The following is an 11,172-nucleotide window of genomic DNA, read 5'->3' on the forward strand; positions in this document are numbered from 1 at the left end:
ATATAAACCTCAGGCATGTCAATGTAATTTACCCTATATTTTATAGCTTGAGTACTTTGCTATTGAGAATTTGGGATCGATCAAGTGTCATTGCTGCTTCTCTCTCTCTCTCTCTCTCTCTCTCGATGGATTCTAAAGATGGTAAAGTAGAAATGTTCTTCTTGCCATGTATAACAGCCAGAGGGCACCTAATTCCAATGATGGACGCAGCGAGAGTGTTTGCAGCTCACAGAGCTAAAGTCACCATAATAATAACACCATATTACGCAAAACTCTACCAGAAAAGCTAATGAAAGAATTAGCGGCCTAAGCTAATTAGTTCCAAGAACCAAATGGAAAAGGATGGAGAAGGACGGAGAAAAAGAGAAACATTTTGCTTTAGAGCTAGAAGAGAAAGTTGGAGAAAAGAAAGGGATTTTAGAAAGATAATCAAAGGGCATTCAAATTCATCGTTTTGGACTTGAGAATTGAACACTTCAGTGATTTTGAAAACCTTAAATGAGGTGCCTAAGTTAAACTAATATCGTTATGCTACAATTACTCAGAAAATTCTCTTTCTTAGAGGCTAAGCAAGGTTAATTTGAGTTAACACATGGCCACTAAAGCTAATGAAACAATTAGTGACCTATGCTAATTAGTTCGTAGAATAAAACAGAAAAGATGAGGAAGCACGGAGAAACTTAGGGAGAAACGTTCTTCTTGAGATGTTGAAGAGAAAGTTAGAGAAAAGGAAGAGAAATATAGGAAGAAAATCGAAGAGAAAGCAAATCCATCCATTTGGACTTGAGAATTGAACACGTAGGAGACTTAGAAAACCTTAAATAGGGTGCTTAAATTAAACTAATATGGTTAAGCTACAATTACTCATAAAATTCTCTTTCTTAGACGACATGCATGGTTAGTTTGAGTGAAACCTGGCCACTTAAGCTAATGAAACAATTGTTGGCCAAAGCTAATTAATTCGTAGGACAAAATCGAGAAGGATGGAGAAAGTTTTGGAGAAACATTCTTCTTGACAGGTAGATGAGAAGTTGGAGAAAAGAAAGAGAAATAGGAAGAAAATCAAAGGGATTTTAAAATTGCGAATTGAACACGTAGGTAATTTGGAAATCCTTAAATGAGGTTCTTAACTTAAACTAACATCGTTAAACTAAAATTACTTAGAAAATTCTTTTTCTTATAAGCTAAGCAAGGATAGTTTCAGTTAAACCTGGCCGCTTAAGCTAATGAAACAATTAGTGGGCTAAGCTAATTAGTTCGTAGAACAAAACAGAGGAAGACGGAGAAAGACGGAGAAAAAAATATAAAGTAATTATATTAAAATAAAAATTAACATCATACAAACTACTAAAAAGAAAAATAATAACAAATTCCCAACGGGCCAAACAAGAACCCCTACTCAAACTAGAAACAACAATCTATAAAATTTGTTAAAAAATCAATTGCGATCTAGAAAAACTTCAAATTTCTCATTAAAAAAAAAAACTACACAAAAATAAAATCCAACTCCGCCGTTGTCGTTGTCATCGCCATCGTCCCTGCCTTCAATGCCTCTGATACATCGATTAGCGCTGGAAATTGGAGTTAAAAGAAAAAAAACGTCCACAGCAGTAAAAAAGAAGAATTAAAACGAGACCATTCTAGATGTTGAAAACTCAACAATTTATCCTAAAAATTTAGGGAGAAGCTGTTAAACCCGCTGCTGCTTATCAGCTTGGGTTAGTAAATACAATTGTATGAACCACAAATGTTTCTTTGAAGAGCTGTTGAAATGTCGTTATCAAAATTGAAGTCATGAATTTATTTCGGGATGGCCGCGTGAGCCTCATGCTGGATGTCAAAATTAAAATCATGAATTTATGTTGGGGTGGCCTAAGGGTTTCATATTTTATAGCTTGACTGCTTTGCTATTGAGAATTTGGGATCGATCAAGTGTCATTGCTGCTTCTCTCTCTCTCTCTCTCTCTCTCGATGGATTCTAAAGATGGTAAAGTAGAAATGTTCTTCTTGCCATGTATAACAGCCAGAGGGCTCCTAATTCCAATGATGGACGCAGCGAGAGTGTTTGCAGCTCACGGAGCTAAAGTCACCATAATAATAACACCATATTACGCAAAACTCTACCAGAAAAGCATCGAGCAAGACCAATCATTAGGTCATGAAATCGACTTCCATACCTTCGAATTACCCACATCCGAGTTCGGCTTGCCGGAGGGATGTGAGAATCAACTCTCCATCTCCTTCGAAATGAGCCTAAAGCTTTTCAAGGCTATCGAGAAGCTCCAAGAACCTATCGAGCAACTCCTTCGAGAACGATGCGCCGATTGCATCGTCAGCGACATGTTCTTCCCCTGGACTGCCATCTCCGCCGCTCGACTCGGCATTCCCAGTCTCCTGTTCCATGTCACAGGTTTTTATTTTTTATTTTTTCCCCAAGTTGAAATGTCAAATAAAACATAAAAATACAACACATACTGTTGGTCTTATTGGGTAAATCTATTATCAAATAAGCCTTATAATAATTAATAATATTTTCATCAAATATTATTAAAACTATCATTAATTATTAATTTTCAACAATAATTTAAAAATTATTACAAAAAATATCACTAATTATAAATTTTAGTGATAATTTAAAAAAATCGTCACAAAAACTCACTAATTTTTAATTTTCAGTGACAGTTTAAAATTCTCATTACTAAAAAATGTCATTAATTGTAAGTTTTCGCGACAATTTATAAAATCGTGACAAAAAAAATCATTAATTGTTAATTTCTAGCGACGTATGTACAAAAATGTCACAAAAAATTATTTTTAGCGACAATTTTCATAAGCCTTATGTTTAATAGAATTTGATAAAAAAATTAATTTCAAATATTATAACCTATTGATAGTTTATTCATAAAAAATGTAATGAGGTTGAAGTTTATCACAACCCTGGTGTGGATTGTACTTAAAAAAAAAATCCCAATCACGCAATTAATTAATTAATTCATTTGTTTTGTGTTTCATTTATGTGCATTTCGTATGGTTGTTTGTATGTATGAGAAGGCAAAATCTTTTTCTTAGACCTTCATTTGTAATAATGACAATTTAATTTATTTTATTTCATAAGTTTTTTAAAGATAAATTACATAATTGAATAAAGACAAAATAAATTTTTTTTTTTTTTATAGTATTGTCAAAGTAACATGTTATTGTAAACCAGAGTAACATATTACTGTAAGACAGAGTAATATGTTACTGTCACACAGAATAACATGCTATTATTACTGTTTACATCAATTTCGGCAGTAATAATAATTTTTTTTTATTAAGAATTTCATAGTCAATATGGATTTTATTTGATAGATCTTCATGAGAAAATTCTAAAAATATTAATTTTATTAAAAACCCACATCTACATCAAAGTTATATAATTTTAAAGTTTAATAATTTTAAAATAGTGATATGTGTTTGACTTTTCAAGAAATTTTTTTTCCTGTGCTTGTCCTTAATGCATTAAAATTTTATGGGTAAATTACACTCACCTCCCTAAGGTTTCTGACAAATACAGAGAGCTCTCATGTGATTTCAATAATTACAGTTACCTCCCATACTTTACCTGACATTCTCCAAATTCTCCCATTCTGTCAAATTAGAATAAACGATGTTACTTGCATATAATAAATAACCTTATTACCCTTCATTTTGTTATTGTTTGGCTAATTAATTGTTTATACCATCTTACTGTAAATTGAAATTTTGATTGAAGTAATACTATAAAATAAGTAAATAAGAATAAATTTTAATAGGTGTGGATAACCTACATGTTCTTATGTTTTCAAATAAAAGGTTGCAATTGTGAAAGGAAAAAAAAAAAAAAGCACTGTTCCAGATGTTCGGTTGAACATCTTGGTGGATGACCGACCAACATTTGATATTGGTATATATAGATGGGTTGAGAGCACTTGAGGACATTATGAGTATTTTAGTTCATGGCTTTGATGACATCAACAGGTTTTGTGAAGCAAGTAAATGGAAGTCAAAAAATAAAAGAATCCGGAGAATGTCAGGTAAAATAGGAGAGGTTACTGTAATTATTTAAATCACAAGGGAGGTTCCTGTATTTGTCAAACTCTACTATTAGAACCTATTGATAGTTTATCCATTAAAAAATGTAATTTGGTTGAAATTTATCCCAACCCTGGTGTGGATTGTACTTAAAAAAAAAAAAATCCCAATCACGCAATTAATTAATTAATTCATTTGTTTTGTGTTTCATTTATGTGCATTTCGTATGGTTGTTTGTATGTATGAGAAGTCAAAATCTTTTTCTTAGACCTTTATTTGTAATAATGACAATTTAATTTATTTTATGTCATAAGTTTTTTAAAGATAAAATACATAATTGAATACAGATAAAATAAATTTTTTTTTTTTTGGATAGTATTGTCAAAGTAACATGTTATTGTAAACCAGAGTAACATATTACTGTAAGACAGAGTAATATGTTACTGTCACACAGAATAACATGTTATTATTACTGTTTACATCAATTTCGGCAGTAATAATAATTTTTTTTATTAAGAATTTCATAGTCAATATGGTTTTTATTTGATAGATCTTTATGAGAAAATTCTAAAAATATTAATTTTATTAAAAACCGACATCTACATCCAAGTTATATAATTTTAAAGTTTAATATTTTTAAAATAGTGATATGTGTTTGACTTTTTAAGAAATTTTTTTTTCTGTACTTGTGCTTAATGCATTAAAATTTTATGGGTAAATTACACTCATCTCCCCTAAGGTTTCTGACAAATACAGAGACCTCTCATGTGATTTCAATAATTACAGTTACCTCCCATACTTTACCTGACATTCTCCAAATTCTCCCATTCTGTCAAATTAGAATAAACGATGTTACTTGTATATAATAAATAACCTTATTACCCTTCATTTTGAGCACAAAAAGATGATACTACCCTTGTCCACTATGTTGACGTCATACAGTAATCAACTCAAACACGGCCTACCAACTAATCAAACACAACGTATGATTTTTTTATTTTTATTTTTTTGGATTTATTTTTTAAAAATATTAAAAAAATGTTTAATTTTTTATTTTGAATATATAATTTTTATTTAAATATTCATAAATATTTTATTTTATTTTGTAAATATTTTAATTTTTTAATTTTAATATTTTAAATTCAAAACACAGCTCCATACTCAAATCCTAACCAAACACATAACTGAAAACTGAATTCAAAAATTATTTTCAAACCTTATAAACAAACAAATAACTTAAAACTCTACACTATTTTCAAAACTCTATACCCAAATCGTAATTAAACACATAATAAAAAAATTAAAATATTTCAAAATATATATATATAAAATAAAATATTTAAAATAAAAATATATATTTATATATTTTAAATTTTTTAATATTTCACAAATATATTTAAAATATTTAAAAACATACAGTACATAAATGTATGAAACGTAGTGTACATTAAAATAAATAAATAAATATTTAAAATATAAAATATTTACCCTAAAAAATTAAATCCAAAAAATTTCAAAATACAACTCAAAACTTTTTTTCGAAACTTATAATCAAATAAATTTTTTCTTTTGAAAACTCAATTCAAAACTCATAAGTCAAAATACGACTCTATACTTAAATAATGATTCTAAAAATAATTTTAAAAAATAAAATAAAAAAAAAAATTTAAATTTTTTTTTCTTTTAAAATAGATTTTTGAAAAAAGTTTGGTTTTGAGTTTTGAAAAAAGTTTGCTTTTGAGTTTTAAAAAGAGTTTTGAATTGAGTTTTGAGTTGCGCATTTGGTTATGAGTTTTGAAATTTTTTTTGAAAATTTCTAATTGGAATTGTGATTTTAAAAGAGAACCAAATATGTTTTTTTTGTTATTGTTTGGCTAATTAATTGTTTATACCATCTTACTGTAAATTGAAATTTTGATTGAAGTAATACTATAAAATAAGTAAATAAGAATAAATTTTAATAGGTGTGGATAACCTACATGTTATGTTTTTAAATAAAAGGTTGCAATTGTGAAAGGAAAAAAAAAAAAAAAAGCACTGTTCGAGACGTTCGGTTGAACATCTTGGTGGATGACCGACCAACATTTGATATTGGTATATATAGATGGGTTGAGAGCACTTGAGGACATTATGGGTATTTTAGTTCATGGCTTTGATGACATCAACAGGTTTTGTGAAGCAAGTAAATGGAAGTCAAAAAATAAAAGAATCTGGAGAATGTCAGGTAAAATAGGAGGGGTAACTGTAATTATTTAAATCACAATGGAGGTTCCTGTATTTGTCAAAAATATCAAGGGAAGTAAGTGTAATTTACCCAAATTTTATTATGAGGGAGTTTCGACAAAATCTCTCTATACGTGTTTGTACAGAACTCATGTACAGAAAAATACTAGAAAAAATAGTGTATGGTTCAAATTTTGTGTGGCTCACATTTACCGTTTGGGTTGAAGTTTTTTTTGGATAAAAAATTAATTAATTAATTAATTAATTAAAATACCTAATCATATTATTTTCTCTATTTTTTAACATATTCCTCTATAAAAAAATATTTAAAAAAAAATGATTAGAATAGTCAACTCTCACACCACCTCAACCCCACAATGAATTTTGTGAATGTATTGATGTGCCCAAATTTTCTGTTACTATTTATGAACGGAAGACACCAAGTTGATCATTTCGTTGCTACTGACCTTTTTATTTCTTTATTATTATTAATAGCAGTATTATTATTATTATTATTATTATTATTATTATTATTATTATTATTAAGTGATTTTTTTTTTTTTCATTATTTTTTTAACAAAGACAAAGGAAAATGAGAAGAGTTTACTATAGATTAAAAGTTGCAAAAATAGTCTATAATTTTTCGAAAACTTAACAATTAAAAAAACAAATCAAACAAGAGTAAAGTCTGATACAGGTTTTTTTTTCAAACCATGGTTCCATGTTACAGGTTTGTTTCCACTTTGTTGTGACGATAGCCTCAAACGCCATGCACCGCATGAGAAGGTAAATTCTGATACAGAGACCTTTGTTTTGCCGGGTCTCCCCGACGACAACATCAAATTTTCGAAGCGTCAGCTCCCATTCTGGTATACAGCCAAAGCTAATTTGGAACATCTTCAGGACAACATGCAAGAGGCCGAGTCAAAGACCTATGGGGTTATAGTCAACAGCTTTTACGACTTGGAGCCAGCTTATGCCAAGTATTTCAAGAATGAAGTGGGCAAAAAGTTATGGCTCGCAGGACCTGTGTGTCTCTTTAACAAAGGAAATGAACAAAAGACCGAGAGGGGCGAAAAGAATTCCATTGATGGAGGTACAGTTTTGAACTGGCTCAACTCTAAAGAACCCAAGTCAGTACTTTATGTTAGTTTCGGGAGCCAAGTTCGTATGGCTCCCGAACAATTCCTCGAGATTGCTCACGGTCTCGAGATTTCTGGCTGCCCGTTCATTTGGGTGGCCAGAGATATGTTAGAATATGGGGATGATGAAAAAAATAACGAAGGGAGAGAGGGTCGCGGAGGTAAGAAGCTTCCGGATGGATTTGAGGAGAGGATGATGAAGTCCGGGAAAGGTTTGATTGTAAGGAGTTGGGCTCCACAATTGCTAATCTTAGAACATCAAGCCATTGGAGGGTTTTTGACTCATTGTGGATGGAACTCGGCCATCGAGGGGATAGGAGCGGGTGTTCCGATGATCACATGGCCAATCACAGCAGAGCATTTCTTCGTTGAAAGCCTTGTCACAGATGTGTTGAAAACTGGGATTCGAGTGGGGAACGAGGAGTGGATGTGGTTGTTTTGGGAACCAAAGGTGACAGTGACAAGAGATAAAGTGGAGGAGGCGGTAAAATGGCTAATGGGTGGTGGTGGTGGTGATGAAGCGGAGAAGATGAGAATCCGAGCAAAAGAGTTTGGAGAGAAGGCCAAGAAAGCTGTAGACTATGGTGGCTCATCTCATGCCGATGTCATTGCTTTGATCAATGACCTTAAATCTCGTCGGAGTGCTTGATTCTTGACTCATCACTCATCACCGCCGTTATAACTATTGTAAGCCCCTTGTTATGTGTGACCTTAGTAGATGTATGATTCAATTCTTGAATGGTGAGCCTATATTCAAAATAAATCTCAACCTTCCATTGAATATTTTGGGTTTCTAGTACTCTTCATGCTAAGTAGGGCCGCAAATGAACTGAGCTGTTCATGAACAAGCTTGGCTCGGCTCGATTCGTTTAGTAAACGAGCCGAGCTCGAGCTCGCATAAGCTCGACTCGTTTATCTTTATTTAAATTAATAAATATATTATTTATATATTAAATAATATATAAATATATATAAATACATTTTTTATATGTTAAATAATATAAATAATATTAAAAAAATTATCGAGCCGAGCTCGAGCTCAATAAACGAGCTCAATAAGTAAACGAGCCAAGCTCAGCTCGAGCTCGGCTTGGTTCTTTTGCAGCCCTAATGCTAAGTGTTTGCTATTTATTTATTTATTTTCTTTCCCCAGTAATCTACTTGGATTTGCCTGACTAACCTTAGTAATATTATTGATTAAAAAAAAATAGAAAATAAAATGTATTTACTTGAAATATTTAGCTCGAAATTGAGACGAGGTGTGTAGTTTCAAAATTTTTATAATGTGAGTCAAATCCACCATATTGGTAGATGTATTGTTTTGTGTAATCCATTTGTCTCAAAATAATGGTTCTTTTTGGAGAATTCAATTTTTTTTTGGAAGTACAATTATTGCACTTTAAAAAAAATTGATTTTTTAAAATTTTCCTTTGATAATACATTTTTTTGGGGAATATCAATGTCATAATTGTACTTTTTATGTTGTTAATGAATTTAAAAGAAGGGCATAATAGGAAATTTATATTATTTTTGTACTTAATTTTAAAAATAGGCTAATATTTTGAGATAATGAAAAATGAAATAAAAGACTAATATATTGAGACGAGAGAGTAGTATTATTGAAATCCTTCGATAACAATTCTACCGAATTTTTTATTGTTGCCTTATCTTTATATATATATATATATATATATATATATATATTTGACTACATGCGTGCCACAAGCCAAAATGGATAAGCACATAGAAATTAAACAAAAAAAATAAATATATTGAGAGAACTTGAGTGGTATGTGGAGGTCACAACGTATCTCGTTTTGATCTAAAAAAATAGATTGATTTGATAATCATAACAATTTTATTTTATTATATCTATGTTTTGGGAGACAAACACAATAAAATAAAATGGTTACGATTATCGGAACAATCTATTTTTTTCAAGAACTTTACAAAAGAAAAGATTTTAATTATCGAAACGCAACTCATGGTGAGCCCCATGATCCCCTCAAATTCTCATGGTTGTCTGAATAACTTCAGTAATATTATTGCTGATCAAAAATAAAATGAAAAATGCTATTTACATGGAATATTTATTTGAAAAATTATTCCGAAAGTAAAGTATACATTCGAAATTTGTATGATGTAGACCAAACTATCATAAGAGTCAGGTGTATGGAATTAATGTTCTAGAGGAGTCTTTATCCAGTTTTGCATCAAAACTACACTGCAATTTCAAGGCATTTCCTCTAAAGTACATGGGTATGCCTTTGGTGGCTAATCCAAATAACAAGTCAACTTGGAAACCAGTTCTTGATAAAGTCATAAACAGACTAGCATGATGGAAAAGGAAGTTTCTTTCATTCTCAAGGAGACTCACTCTACTAAAGTCTGTAACCTCTGCCTTATCGTTGTTCTATTTATCTCTATTCAAAATGCCTGCAGGGGTATCAAAGGAATATGAGAAGCTGCAGGCTGCTTTTCTTTGGGGTGGGTCACAATCAAGAAAACCAATTCACCTGGTTAAATGGGATGACTTAGCAAAGAGTGTGAAGCAGGGAGGCCTAGGCATTAGGAGAATCAGGTTGGTCAATGATTGTATGTTATTAAAATGGTGGTGGAGGTTTGGCAAAGAGAAAGATGCTTTGTAGAGAAAGATCATATGCAGCAAGTACAATCTGGATGTCAAAAGATTGTGTCCCTCTTCTACTTCAAGCAGTAGGCAGTCTTGTGTGTGGAAAGTCATAATCTCCATACTAGAAAGAAATAACAATCTGTCGATGTTCTATTATAACAATGTTCATATCAAGCTAGGGGATGGTATAAGAACCAACTTCTGGAAAGACTATTGGTGCAGCAATCACTACTTCAAATTTGAATTTCCTATTCTTTATAGATTGGTGCTAGATAAGGAGAAATCCCTAAGATCATTGTATGACAGAAGTGTTGCTTCAGGGAATTGGAACTTTCAATTTAGAAGAAGGTTGTGCGAGTGGGAAGAGAGGGAAATTAGCAGACTCAAAGTGCTTCTGCCATTTGTTTCGGGTTTATGTGATGATCTGGAAGACAAACTAGTCTGGTTGGCAGCAGATTCTGGTCTGTTTTCTGTCTCCTCTGCCTATAGAAGTGAAGTTGTCTCCCTTGGTCTGCCCCTTAATACTTGTAAGTTAATCTGGAATAGATTTGCACCTCTAAAAGTTCAATTTTTATGTTGGTTAGCCTGGAAAAACAGAGTCAAGTTAGCAAAATTTCTTTAGAAAATTGGAGTGATTCAAGCTAATGCTCCAGCACTCTGTGTTTTCTCTAAAATAGAGATTGAATCGATCTGTCATGTGCTGCTGCATTGCCATTTTTCATGGAAGGAATGGGCTGCAATGTTGAATTGGTGGGAGATGCAAGGAGCTCTTCCAGATTCTATAGAAGTTGTGCTTCAGTGGTGGGATTGTGATCAATTGAACAGAAAAGAAAAATTAATTTGGAAGGTCATCCACTTGGCAGTCTTGTGGTCATTGTGGAAACTTAGAAATAAGTGCATTTTTGAGTCTACTACACCTAAGTTGGTGGAAGTTTGTGATTTGATTAAGATTAGAGTTCCAATGTCGCTTAATCAAAGATTTAAGGATTATCACTTCACTATTCTGGACTTCTTGACCAATCTGAGCCAAATCAGATGCAGCTTGGGGAGTAAAATTGTTTTGGGCTGCTGATATAGTTCTCCCTTGTGCTTTGAGTTAGTGTCTTACCAACTTTGGGTGGG

The 11,172-nt window shown here is 31.7% G+C and overlaps 1 protein-coding gene across 1 annotated transcript; it reads left to right on the forward strand.

Annotated features, from left to right (window-relative positions):
* The first annotated feature begins 1,884 nt into the window (after positions 1-1,884).
* On the forward strand, positions 1,885-8,201 carry LOC114274749 (abscisate beta-glucosyltransferase). The gene is made up of 2 exons (XM_082893853.1): positions 1,885-2,410; positions 7,007-8,201. Exons 1-2 carry the CDS (start codon positions 1,972-1,974, stop codon positions 8,065-8,067), a joined length of 1,500 nt encoding a protein of 499 aa, XP_082749979.1. The 5' UTR covers positions 1,885-1,971; the 3' UTR covers positions 8,068-8,201.
* The last annotated feature ends 2,971 nt before the right edge of the window (positions 8,202-11,172 follow it).

The sequence above is a fragment of the Camellia sinensis genome, chromosome 11, assembly GCF_055761805.1.
Source record: "Camellia sinensis isolate YWXY chromosome 11, ASM5576180v1, whole genome shotgun sequence".
Taxonomy (NCBI): Eukaryota; Viridiplantae; Streptophyta; class Magnoliopsida; order Ericales; family Theaceae; genus Camellia; species Camellia sinensis.